Here is a 13,611-nt window from a genome sequence, read left to right as displayed (position 1 = left end):
CATTAGATATTAATTTGTTTTCACCGATTAGTCGACTTGGGATTTTTACGGCAAAATTTAGATGACGTTCGTGTCGGAAATGCCACTGCACTTTTTTTAAGTGAACCCGAATCAAGAACCTCTCAAAGAACCCTCTCGGTGAGATGAGAGAAAATATATAAAAAAAAAAGTGACGTGGGGTTTCTGGCCGCCACGTCATCTAAATTTGGCCAGAAAACCCCAAGTGACCAACCGGTGAAAACAAATTAATATCTAATGACTAAAAAAAAACAAATTGAAACACAATGACCAAAATAGAAATCAGCCATAACATAGTGATCACATGAAAAATTTACCCATCAATTGACATTTCTTCAGGCATGGATTTTCCTGGCTAAGACAATTAACTCTAGACATCAATCACAGAAAATGCATAGCATACATCAATTATATTTTACCCTGGCTTTTATTTTACACTGAAATGTTATCCAACGTATGGAATTAAGCCACATGAAAATTAGAATTGTTTGTTTGTTTTTTCGAACAATAAAAACATGAGATTGCTCATGAATAGTCAGAAATTAGACTTTCATGATACAAGGTTAACAAAATAAATAGAAGACAACATCTAGAAATCAACTCTGTTATTCAAGGAGCTTGGAATCTATTGCCTCCAGAAAATGTACACCAGTTTTGCCACTGGCTGTTAAAACCTTAAAGTCCGTCTCTGTGACCTCAGACGAATCGAAAGACATCTGCCTCTGCAAATGACTGTACGCGCAATATTCCACTTCGAAAACCTGTGCATCTTTCAGAAAAGAAGAGACTGAAACCCCAACTCCCTCACCTGCAAATTCCCGTGATCGTAAATGATGTTACAATTGTCTGAAACTGAGACATTGAGCATCCAAAATTAGACATTTTTAGCTCACCATGTGTCACAAGTAATAAGTTTTCATGCGGAAACTTGTTCGCTAGATCCTTGAAAATTGCATAATATCTACTCCTTGCACCAGCCAATGTTTCCTTCCATTGAGGCAACTGGAAATTTTTTCCCAAGTTTAGTCTCCCAGTTTCATCATAGACAGAACAATTGCATGGTTATATGAGGAAGCCACGCGCAAAAACAAAAGTCTCTAAGAAAATAAACCTCTTTATAAACCATATCCACGGAGTGGTCTATTGTTCCAATGGGTAGTTTAGCTTCAAGGTCTGATAAATCTGGAAACCAAATCCCATCTTTAGGAGCATACTCAGGTTTAATTGCTTCAACACACAAAGCCTCGCATAATCCATATTCTATTGAGACCTGCAGAACAGAAGGGGATTATTTACAAGGAAAAGGTCAAAGGATTAGATACAGATATTTCAATGAATGCTATAGAATAGTTAACGACACAGATATCCAGCAGCTTTGGACTGGGGCTAAGAAACTAGTTTCAAATAATTAGTGATGATAGCTCATGTGCGTTGTTGGGAAGTAGCCTAAAGCTAAATATCAGGCTTCACAATTAGCCTTTAGCATAACCCTTTTTGTGAGAATCACCCTATCAAAGTAAAGAAATGAGGGATCTTGCATTTGATGAGGATTTCAAAACAATCATTTGTGCATGTATAGCTTTCCTGCTTTTTGTTAAATGTCATGGAGTGGTGATAAAAACAGTTTGTTGACAAAAATGCAGAAACACAACTGACGTAATTCTTCTTAGACTTTATGACTTACAGAGCTCTATTGCACAAGAGAAATGAACTTCCTTATAAAAAGTAAGCAAGTAATAATCAAATCAACCACCAATGAGCTATCACTAAGAATGACATCTTTAACTAACAGTGTCATTGCTTATAGTTATTGAACATTGAATCAACTAAAATTTCCAAAATGAACAAGGTGAACTGTAGCAAATCTATTTTTATTGTCACATGATGTGTTGGTGTGAGAAATTCTGTAAGAAAAAAAAAAAATCAAACACTTCTAGTGGGCCAATGGGTTTGGTAATAATCCAAACATGAACAACATCAATGATGAAAATATTCAAGAGCACCAAAATTCCTCTCCAGCCATGCATCAACTCAACCTCTACCATTCAAGTGCCATTTTTTCTAAAAATCCATAAGTACAACAGAGAGCTTGATCTTTCCTAATATGACTAGTAACATAAAAGCACCACCTTTGACAATCTAGGATTTGTCCTTTGTGAAATCTTAGAGAAACGATTAATAATAAAATGAGAACTTATTAGTACAAAAAATAAACATCATCTGCAATGAAAACTCATTCCGTGGATTTCCTAACAAAGCTCTTCACCAGCATCAATACTCTCCTAATAAACCTTGCATTTGAAAATCAAAGTAAATCCCTAGAACCTACACTGAAGATCAGAGCAATACCTTGACTTTAGAGGGGTCAATGACGACACCCTCGCTGGTCTCCATGGCGAGGAGTTGAGTTTCATCATCGACGATGGCACAGAGGGCGGAGACCACTTCACGGGCTGTCTGGAGGCATCGGAGGAAGGGGGAGACGATAACACGGTGGATGGGGAAGCCGATCGCGCGGAGACGCTTACCGGTGGTCCAAGCGCGGATGAGGCCATCGTCGGTGAGCGGGGGATCCCAGGGACGATCGGCATGGGTGAGCCACATCGGCACGGCGACGTCCATCCGATCGCCATGGCGCATGACCACTAAGTTCTGCACCGCCGTCGAGGCCTCCATCGCCACCGCTGCTGCACTCCGGAGTAATGGGAAGAGAACCAGATCCCATTCTTTCTCAGCGCTTTTATATATGTATATGGCCTTTTTGCAGATAACCCCATCTCTTTGTAATAATTTGATTTTATATCATATTTGTGTGTGTTAACTGTTATGTGTATATATACGCATAAAATATCAATATTTGTGAAATATAATTTTATAGTCAAGAGTGAACAAATTTTTTATTATAAAAAATAACATTTTCATGCTAATGCAGCATAAAGCATCTTTAAATTAAAAAAAAAAACATTGTAAATATTGGTGTTTTCGAGGGGGGAATAATGCAATTTTAATTTTTTATTTTTTTTATAGATTGCTTGGAATAAAGACTATAGACTTTCCGTCAAAATATTTATTTTTAAGTCTATTAGTAACCAGGTCTTCATTAGAACTCTTTACAAGTGATGAAAATTTAAATCATTGGTAAAAAATATATTACTAAGTGTAAATAGTGATTTTGTGCAAACAGTCCCAGCACCCATATGTGTATATACCTACTCCCACTTATTTCACCGAGATTTGCACACACCTCTACTTTTTTTTTTAGCTGCCTACCCGTTCACATTGGCAAATAAATAAATCCTACCTCAAAATTTCTTTTTCTTATTTATTTATTAATTATATTTCCATTCCATTTTTTTGTATTCTTAGACAAGAGAAAAATCAGAGGAGGGACCAATGGAGAAATTGGCAAAAATCCAGGGACTTTACATTAATTACCCTTTGTTAATCACCAGTTACACCCACCTATAAGAAAAAAAGCTCACAATTTCTGCATTCAAAGAGAGGTGTTCATAGTAACATATTACATATACAGTCACAGAAAAACAAACAGAACCAAGAACAAAGCTGATAAATGTTTGATGAGAAAAGGGGGATGTAAAAACAACAACAATAACTACTGAATGATGATGAGTCTTATGCACTTTGAATACGAGTAACGATGACTATAATGAAGACCATGACAGCCAACATGAGGGAAGACCTCAATAGATCATCGGCGGTCTCGAAGTTCTTTTCCTTCACGGAAGAGTGGAAAATAACACTCATGAGCTGCATGATGTTGCCGATGATTTCCACAATCTTCATCTTTGTACACTCATAAATCCACCCCAAGATCATCCCAACTATGTCGGATCCTTCACTAGACTTGTTTGTTATACTGGTTTTTACTGCATGTAGTCTATCATCTGTTCTGACACATAACGAGATAACATTGTCAACAAGTGATCGATACTAATATTTGCATAAAGAATAATGTTTCTGTTCTTTGGTTTTGTGGAAGATTAGCATTCATTTTTATTGATTCACAACTAAAAGGATGAGATGGAATATGTTAAAACATGTTTGATGAATAAAATGAATAACAAATGCATGCATTTTATGGTTTTAACTTATTTTAAACTAGAAAAATTATAGTGATGTAGAAAAGCTCAAATGAAGAGGCTGAAAATGAATGGCAAATGTCTAATTGCAATCTAGGTTCATGAAGGTATGTATAATAGTAAGCAAATCGATAAATAATACACACTAAAGACAGTGTATCAGAAGGTTAATGGGTTTAATCTTTTTATCAATTTTTCTACAAATCAAGGAGTAATAAAAAGAAGAAATTTAGTTGGCAAAAATGCAGATAAAACATGTTCAAATCAAAATAGAGATTCAACACAAGATTGTACAGTACATGAGGCAAAACAAATTAGCAAAAATGCATAATTACTGATTTCATATGCCTTCAAATCACAACCTGAGATAAAATTACCAGCATTATGACTGAATGAAAGTAAAGAACTGTAAACAAACCTGAACCAAGTGATGCCCGAAGTTTTCGAACAAGCTCATTGTTCATAACTGCATTCCAAACATTCTCATCAGATGACAATGAGACCACCATCCTCTGCATTCAAGAAAACCAAACACAGTAAGTAATCCAAACTTGTTTAACTTTCACAAATTGTGCAAATTTATAAAAAAATCAAAAAGATCAAGACATAAACTATTCATAAAAGAAGTATCATCAATTCAAGAAGATGTAAGCAAAGAGGATGTACCTGAACAGAAGGGTTTGATTTCAATAAGCGAAACGCATCAAGAACTTTGGAGGCATTTGGTCTATGAAGATGCTGAGAAGAAGAACCAGAAATTCTCTGATTCAACAATTCAATTGAAGCTGGAATTTCATCAACCCTATCATCCTCATCCAAATTGTGAACAAATCTATCTCTGAGAACCTGAGAAAGTGTCAATGAAGCAACCATCCTGGAAACACAAAAGCATCACAAATAAAACAAACGAAAATCAAAGACAAGAATTTGAAAGAAAGAGAATGAAAAAGGGGGTAAAAAGCTTACTGTTCCAAGATAGAGATCGCATCCTCAGCTTCTTTCACGGATGGAGCTGGACCAAAGATGAAGCCACGAGAGATCCCAAGCTTGTGCTGCTCTTCCTCTCCATCAATCAGCGAATGGTGGTGACTCGTAGTAGCAGCGAGGGGGAAGAAGAAGAAGAAGAAGAAGAAGAAGAAGAAGAAGAGGGTGAGAAGGAGACAAGGCCAGGGGGCTTGGCCGGTGACGCGCCCATCGCCGGAGCGCTCATTCCGGGGGCCACTGGCCGGCCGGCAGTGCGGAGTGTGCTACCTCCCCCCATTGGTGTTGAGCGTCGAGAAAATGAGTGGACTACTTCGTTATCATCACTTAAACTTAATTTTTAAGCAAAATATCTGATCACATGGCTCACTTGGCCCTTTTCAGCGTATGCATGTACGTATGTTTACTTTATTCATATAATAATACAAATGTTATTTTTATATGTCTAGATTTATTTATACACAATTTTTGCACTGGCACCGACCTGTTCCTATAGGTAAAAAGAATAAAAAAAAAAAAACAAAATATAAACCGTGGACACGGTTTTAAGAGTGTGAATAATGATTGTGTACCTACATATATACGAATCCTGCTCTCACTTGCTCCAAGACTTGTGCATAAAGATGACAATGAAACAGGACAGGAGCAAAGCAAGTCATTACCAACACCGTCCTGCCTACCATATACCTTTCCCCACCCCGTATAAATAGTAATTTTTTGCTCTAGTCCCACCCGCCCCGTCTATCTTCCAAACCATATAATTGATTTTAGAATACTCTCCAATATATATACACATATTGCACTATTATGCACTACAGCAATAACATCTACATATCTACAATAAACATCTACAGTACTACACGAGACGGGCAGAGTGAAGCAGATTGAGATATTTACCATGCCCATCCCACCCCACTTCCTCCTTAAAAAAAATCCTCATCCCTACTCTCAAATGAAAAAACCCACCCCAATCCGAGCGAATCAAAACAGGGTGGATTTTGCCATCCTACTTGTGCACTTGAATGCAGAGTTTTTTTTATTATAAAGCACAGGACAAAACAGAGATTTTTTGTGAAACAAGTGGGGTGAAGACGGGCCACCATATTGCGATCCCTACAAAGATCAAAAAATCTGCACACATCCAGGCACATTATTTGTCCACATTTACAAAAATTAAAAAAAAATAATAATAATAGAATCACACCCTTCTGCTTTGCTCTAGTTCATTCTCAATTTTCAAGCTACCACAAAATAAAAAATAAAAAAAAAGGAAAGAGTTAACAACCAACTCCCTTTTACTTTAGCTGAATTAATTCTACAAACAGCTAGAAACTATACAACTTTACCTGCAGGGTTGGTAAAAACTTGGGGTATTACATACACAAGATGGCCTCAGTCAAGTATATAAGTTCCAAAGATCCTGTACCTTCTGCTACCCCACGTATCACTTTTATCCAGGTAATAAGATTTTAAGCAACAGCACACCCACGGTGGATCTCTAACAGAAGTGGCTGCTTCCTCTACTCCAATATTTTCCTTTATGCCAAGAAGCCGGCGCATTTTAGTCGATAATTTCTCAACCTCCGGATGCCCTCCGAAAAACTTAACCTGAGGTGGCATCATAATTTTGATCATATGTTAGTGTCTCTATTATTCTTTGCATTGACAAGTGTGATAGTAGAAAGGGTGATAACATGTCGGAAATGAAAATGTTGTGGAAACTTAACCAAGTGCAGTTTTGATATACTAGGATGACAAGATAGCAAACATTTTTGTTATGCCGATCTACAAAGATAATAGATGTGATGCAAACCTATGTAGAAAGTTAAAAAAGTGATGAGTAACAATGAGAGACATTATAATCATATATGGAAGCAAATGAAAAATTGATATGAATGTGAGAAGAATTTGAACATTTTACCCCATCATCACCATGAATGTATGCATGGATTCTCGCGGTTGAATCTTCCAAAGTCAGCCTAACACGATAATGGCCCTGAACGGGAGAACGGAGGTGCTCGCCTTTCCAAGGATATGCCGCTACCACCCGAACAATAGACTTGAATTTGTGTGTTACCTATAGCCAAAACGATTGAATGCTGATTAACCAAAATGACAAAAGAAGATTATTTTGAGTACTGATGTTACATACAACATTTTGAGGTTAACCAAATCAATCATCAGTGTTAATCCCAACTTTTTTCAAGCATACGACTAGAATACTAATGCAAAAACAAAACATCTTGGATTGAACAAACCACCTGGAATGAAAGGAATCATCGAATTCTACGTACCAAAATGTAAAATCCTATTCCAATGCGTTTACAAGCCCAAGCGCAGATATTTCAAGATTTGCAAACCTATAATAGATGAATTTGTACAAGCCTGTTTCATATCCCTTCTTGAAGCAATGAATTTGAACATTCGATCAATTCACAATTGAAGAATTTAAAAATAGAGAGCTTATTCATAGTACTATGCCTTTTAACCATATGTTTCTAATAGATGACCACTATTCAGACGTTACAAATACACTTTTGCCGTCCTAATTCTATCAAAACCATATCTTATTCAATCATATTTGTGACTAAGATATTGAAATTTAGTTTAGTCAACCAAAAGTTACATTTTAAAAAATATGATCACAAGTCAGAAGGGATAAATATAAAGATACCTTACGACAAGCAAGAGATTTTATTAGAGCTACACAAGGCTCCTTCTCAAAATCTGTCCCTGCAAAATTACAGTGCAGTGTAAATGATAAAAGAACAGAAATGCTGAGAAGAAATTTGTTCCAGCCAACCAAATAGCTCTATTGGCGAAACAAGAAACAAAAAATGATCAAACGTGTGACTTATTACCAGTAAAATAATTGAAGACAAAGGCATGCAAAAGTAAATTACCAACTTGGTAAGACATAAGGAGTCTAAACAACTCCCAACCAAGTACCAAATATATATCAACTACATTATCCCGGATGACAATTTTTGAACTCTAATTTACATAGTAATTTTAATATCTCCAATTTAATTCAAAAAACATGTTAAAGCAAAACATTAGATTTCAATTATCCTCGTTGACTTCTATGATGCTTCAGTTTCACATTTCAAGATACCTGAACAGAAAACTTGCTTTATGAATTTGAGCAGGATATACAGAAATACAAATATAACTAAATGAAAGAAGAGAGCAACCCGACATTGGACCCTGGATTTTTAACTACTAATATTTTAATATAACATAAACAATGACTTATTCAAATACACGTGTTTGCTTTGTTATAAGTTTGGTTATATTTCAAGTCTCAACTTATGCAAGCCGAAATTTTGCACCTTTGAGATACCGCTCCCAACTGAACCAAACACTTGAAATTAATCTAGATACAAGATTTGGACTTCCCTGAGTCTAAATACATCAGGACAAAAACACCATAAAAAATCAGCTCCATACCTGTCATATAAGAATGCCTAGGAGAGCATGTCAAAGACTGAACTCGGGCTCCAGATGCAAGTCGATCTTGATAATCCCTAGTTAGGTACAAGCGTATGTAGTTTGATAATATCTTGAAAAGACTTAGAAAACCAGCATAAATCCAGGGAAAACTAAAACAATCGTACCTCATATTAGACTTGACATTTTCATCTTCATCTGATAAGATATGAACTTTGCTGGAACCATGGAGTAATCCTCTCCAAATTCCGTAATGCAATTCACATGTCAGATTGCATAGCTTGACCCAACAACCATCACTTAATTGGGGTATCTCTTCAAAGTATTTTCGAACAACAATCCTGAAGACTGTCCCAACACAAGGGAATGTTTGAAGAATCTTTCTTGAAAGTGGCACTATGTCAAGATTTAAAGGTAACGGATCTTCTCCTTCTGCATTCAAGCTATGTTTCAAAAGAACAAGAAAAAAAAAACTCATCATTCATAATCAATGCAAAAGATTATCAAATATTAAAAGAATTATAAACATGTAATGTGTGTGGGTGCATGCACACGTGTGTGCAATTTTCAGTTCTTACATAAAATCATTGGAATAATTCCCAACTTAGGGCTTTTATGAAACTTGTGTCCAAACTTCCACATAAAGTTAATAAAGTAATACCATTTCCATTAACCATTTATAAATTTGAACTTTCTTTCAGTAAAATCTTGCATCAGAATTAGTTCATTACAGCAGAAAGTGATGAACCATATATTAGATTATTTAGAAACGATGATATCTTAAAGATTCACAAGAAGAATGTCTGATTTGAACTCAAACTGTATTCAGACTAATTTCCTCTTTCAACCATTAACATAATTTCATAACCCAAGAATACTTCAGTTTATAATGTTCTCAAGGGCCAATTACATCACCTTTCATAAGCATTAACTCGAAAGTTCTATGCTCGAAGTAATCACAGAGAAACTTAGGGGGTGTTTGGTTTGAAGGAAAGGAATGGGAATCATTACTTATATTGAGAAAGCCCTTGTTTGGATATGGAGTAATGGGAGTGGGAGAGGCATGGGCAAGGAGTGAGAAAGGCATGAGGGGAGTTTCCATGCCTCTCATTTTTGAGGGGAGTGGGAGGAGAATGAGGGTTATGATGGGTAAATTTACCCATTTACCCTTTTATTTTTTTAATTATAAATCTATTAATCTAAATAATCTCTTATAATAATTAAATAATAATTAACCCGAAAATATTTAAATACAATATTAATTATAATAAATAAATAAATAGTATTAAAGTGAACTATTTTAATTTAATACTTAATTATTGTAATTAAAGTGAATAATAATTAATATGAATGGTTATTATGACTTAATTTTTTTAATTAAAAATTAAATAATTATTTATTATGGTTAATTAATTGTTAATTAATGATATTAACAAAAAAATTTGGATATTAACAAATAGTGTCACATGTGAGCTATTAAAGTTAAATATCTTTTTTTATAATAATGAATTTATTTTAATATTTAAATAATTTTAAAAATAATTATCACACCTCATTATATATATAATAATATTGATATTCATTTATATAAAAGGGCATGACGGTCATTTTATCATATCTTCTTTTTTCATTTTTTCTCATTCCCAATAAACTACCTCCCCAATCCTTCCAACCAAACATAGTTTTCATACTCATGCCTCTTCCAATCCCCCTCATTTTCAATACTCCTCCACTCCTCTCCATTCCATTCCTTGCAACCAAACGGCCCCTTACATTTAACAAGCTAACAAATGAGAGGAGAAAAAAAAGGACTGAAGGTAGCTTTATACCCAACAACCAATTCAGCTAAAATCATAAATGACGCAGAAGAAACCATAAAGAAATGAATACCTACTCTTTATGGCAAGGCGCACAGGGAGTATCTGTTCCATCCCACACATATATCATCCATTGATCATCAGAAATTTCACAAACATGGAGGACCTTCACAAGGAAAAATAAAGGTCATTCAGACATGTTTGTTTCTCGTAAATAACTAAGAAAATCAGATCTAAAAGCTCACTTACCCTGCATATTAAATCAAACACTGTCTCAGTCTTGACGCTATTTAACCGCAGCAGGCATGATTTCATCACTAAGCAAGTTAATGACATTAGTCATACAAAAAAAACCCACTAAAAGGAGTGTGAAGTGTAAAGAATAACCAATCATAATGAACTTGAAAAGAAAGGTAGAAGGCATGCTGCAGGGCAATAAAACAAGAAAATCATAGAGAATATATATGCATATCGATGATAAATTGCCATTATTAAAAATAAAACCAAATAATCACAAAGGGCATCCTAAAAGATAAGGCTTGACTATATTTTTTACTAGTATATTGAGAAACTTTGTTTTCACTAACATGTAGAAAATAGATTTTTTAAAAAAGAGAAAGCATAAACTACTTTTACATTAAAAAGGATAAAACAATCACATATGCCAAACAAGAGCAAAAACAATCACATATGCCAAACAAGAGCAAAGCATCAAAATCAGCATGCTGCATTCCTAAATAAAAGCTAATCTTCATGTTCATCATAAAAGAAAGCATACAAGAAAATGGATGACAATGATTATCATTAATAGAAAATTACCCGCATCAGATTTATGATCATAAAAATGTGTTCTTAATTTTGACAAAAGTTCCTTCTCATTATTTGAGGCCTGATAGTTGATTGATGTCTGATAAGCTTTAAAGCTCTCCCTTGCCTTCCCTTCAAATAGCGCAAATGAAGAAAAATGCTTATCATAACTTCCATAACACTCCCCATTGTGAACTCGCATCTGCTAAGGAGGCCTTTTGAGTTTTGAGGATTATACATACAGGTACTCAAGCAAAATTATAATGAATCGAAACTTTTACTTCAAACATTTATAAACGAGGATAACATTCCCATGAAAAAAAAAGGTTAATTTTAAACATTTAAGGTTATCTAGAGGGAAACTTGGTGGAACAGTTCCTTCTGCAAAACCTTTGGTGGGTCTTGAAGCTTGAAAAGAAATTATGGGAATTTGGAATAAAAATACACAATATTTAGGATATCTTTTTATTATAATTTATAAGCGACAAAACATATAAATTAGAATGTGTTGAACATTTTAACTGAACAATAAATGGCCAGAATCTGGAAGATGAAACAATAGACTTCTCTTGAAAAAAAAAAAAAGGGTTATGGGTTGATAAAAGATTTTTTAGGATCAACTTAATCACAAAATTCTCACATGTGAAAATAGTATTCATGAAGGGTTAAAAAAAATGCCAAGTTTAAGCAGGAGCTAAACTTAAACGGAGATCATTAGATACCAAATACAGGAAATGGAAAGGAAAGTCAAATCCTGTGCCGCTAAAATTTCTTTAAAGTAGATCTTGCAGCAATTAGCATATGAATACCCACCAAAAATGAGCAAAGATGAAAATAAGATCAGTAGAGGTAGTCAACAAAATATTTGAGTTTCCACTTTAAAAGTGATACTAAAGAAATCAGCTTGAAAATCACCACATTCCAATAATAGACAAGAAATATATTCCAAAGAAATGATAACACACATAAAAGCAAAATGTAAAAATAAAATCTTTTTTGAGAATTGAACAAATGAAATGCATACATAATGGTCATAGAAACTACCACAACACGACGCAAACATATGATATCCCCATTTGACTGAACATTTGGTAACTTTCCAGTATCCTCCGCGAAAAAGTTCACGTATAGCCCAGGAGATGACTGATCTGCTACCTTCAGTGTCATAACAAAATCTGGAAAGGAGTTTGATTGTCAAGTAAACACAGTTTGAGTAGTTTTTATACAAAGATATAGAGAATGATCAATTCATACTTTGTTTTCCTGCACTTAGCATTACAAGTCTGCATACTCAATAGAGTATACACTGAAGGGATTTTATCTTTAAGAATTAAAGCTCAAAATATACAAAACAGTGCAAACAAATCCTACCAAAACCATAGATGAACAGTGAGAAAAACAACCGTATGGTGAAATGACAACATCAGTATAATCCCACAAGATAAAAAACAGAAAGCATTACTCCAAATTCCACAGTTGGTTGGACAAAGGAAAATTCAACCATGGTTAAAAGTTCTTCATGAGTATTCTGGATTTCACAACCTTTTTTAACACACACAATCAACATTCATCAAAACCATATATTAGCATCTTCTTGATTTTATCACTTCATGAAACTCTAGAAACATACAAAAGAAGGGAAAACCAAGACACTCTAGCAAGAATCATTAGGCAAAGCACATTCTTGCAAGCTATATAGACTAAAGCTTAGAGATCAATCAAAAGGACTTTTTGAACGTAAGTTTCACAATAATCTTACAATTAAAAGAAAAGAATGAGAAGCACTCCAAACCAGTAAAGCCTTTTCTTTTCAAAACTCAAAGTCGAACAAAAACCAGAGACTGAAAACTAGATAAAAAGGCGGAAAAAAAACGTTCTTTTGGAAATATGGAACCCTAAATCAGCTCAGACAACACCTTACGACAAGCACATCATACTACTACCAACTGAACCCCAAATGAATGAAAAGAATTCCAGGGTAGGGCAGCTGTAAGACCGGCCTTTTTGTCATCATCGCCATTAGGGTTTTCCAAACCATCAGTCACCTCCCTAACAAAACGCAGACAACAAACAACAAGAAATCCATGGAAAATAGAAGGGTTTCAGAGGGAGAGAGCAAACCATGGCCTCGGCTCCGCTTGGGTCTACTGATCTCGGTGACAACGGCGAAGAGGTTGACTTTGAGGCCGATGGATTTCTTCGCATCGATGAGGGGGAGGTACAAGTACTTGCCCAGATCAACAACCGCCATTGAATCCTCCACTCGATTCTTGGAACTCTTTAAACTCTAAAAACCCTAGCTCTTCTCCGCATTTCCCATCATATTTATAGAACGATGGAAATGGTCATGGACCGGAAATCTCACTTAAAATACAAAAACCCAAGTTTATTGCTGTTTATTTATATATATATATATATATATATATATACTAGACGAC

General features: G+C 34.9%; 3 protein-coding genes and 1 non-coding gene across 7 annotated transcripts; all 4 read right to left on the bottom strand.

Annotated features, from left to right (window-relative positions):
- Positions 1-436: 436 nt before the first annotated feature.
- On the bottom strand, positions 437-2,719 carry LOC120263127. The gene is made up of 4 exons (XM_039271026.1): positions 2,368-2,719; positions 1,130-1,288; positions 912-1,020; positions 437-826 (listed from the first exon to the last, which is right to left on the bottom strand). The coding sequence occupies exons 1-4, from the start codon at positions 2,692-2,694 to the stop codon at positions 624-626; spliced, it is 798 nt and encodes a 265-aa protein (XP_039126960.1). The 5' UTR covers positions 2,695-2,719; the 3' UTR covers positions 437-623.
- A 764-nt stretch (positions 2,720-3,483) lies between these two features.
- On the bottom strand, positions 3,484-5,417 carry LOC120271950. The gene is made up of 4 exons (XM_039278674.1): positions 5,085-5,417; positions 4,785-4,992; positions 4,537-4,630; positions 3,484-3,923 (listed from the first exon to the last, which is right to left on the bottom strand). The coding sequence occupies exons 2-4, from the start codon at positions 4,989-4,991 to the stop codon at positions 3,652-3,654; spliced, it is 573 nt and encodes a 190-aa protein (XP_039134608.1). The 5' UTR covers position 4,992; positions 5,085-5,417; the 3' UTR covers positions 3,484-3,651.
- An 855-nt stretch (positions 5,418-6,272) lies between these two features.
- Positions 6,273-13,539, bottom strand: LOC120261700 (protection of telomeres protein 1a-like). 4 transcript variants are annotated; one of them, XM_039269686.1, is made up of 10 exons: positions 13,295-13,539; positions 12,218-12,348; positions 11,186-11,378; positions 10,616-10,683; positions 10,444-10,532; positions 8,717-8,992; positions 8,550-8,626; positions 7,774-7,832; positions 7,021-7,176; positions 6,273-6,707 (listed from the first exon to the last, which is right to left on the bottom strand). In XM_039269686.1, exons 1-10 carry the CDS (start codon positions 13,422-13,424, stop codon positions 6,492-6,494), a joined length of 1,395 nt encoding a protein of 464 aa, XP_039125620.1. In that variant the 5' UTR covers positions 13,425-13,539; the 3' UTR covers positions 6,273-6,491. The 4 variants fall into 4 exon arrangements, with proteins under 4 accessions (XP_039125620.1, XP_039125626.1, XP_039125633.1 ...); XM_039269692.1 differs by having other exon boundaries at positions 11,186-11,375; positions 13,295-13,538; XM_039269699.1 differs by having other exon boundaries at positions 11,186-11,300; positions 13,295-13,538.
- LOC120268959 lies at positions 13,074-13,192 on the bottom strand. Its single transcript, XR_005539077.1, has one exon. It is a non-coding gene; the product is annotated as a small nucleolar RNA snoR113 (small nucleolar RNA).
- Positions 13,540-13,611: the final 72 nt, after the last annotated feature.

Source organism: Dioscorea cayenensis, chromosome 1 (genome assembly GCF_009730915.1).
Source record: "Dioscorea cayenensis subsp. rotundata cultivar TDr96_F1 chromosome 1, TDr96_F1_v2_PseudoChromosome.rev07_lg8_w22 25.fasta, whole genome shotgun sequence".
In the NCBI taxonomy this organism is placed as follows: Eukaryota; Viridiplantae; Streptophyta; class Magnoliopsida; order Dioscoreales; family Dioscoreaceae; genus Dioscorea; species Dioscorea cayenensis.
Note: the sequence above shows the minus strand (reverse complement) of the source record. Positions and strands in the feature narration are given on the sequence as shown.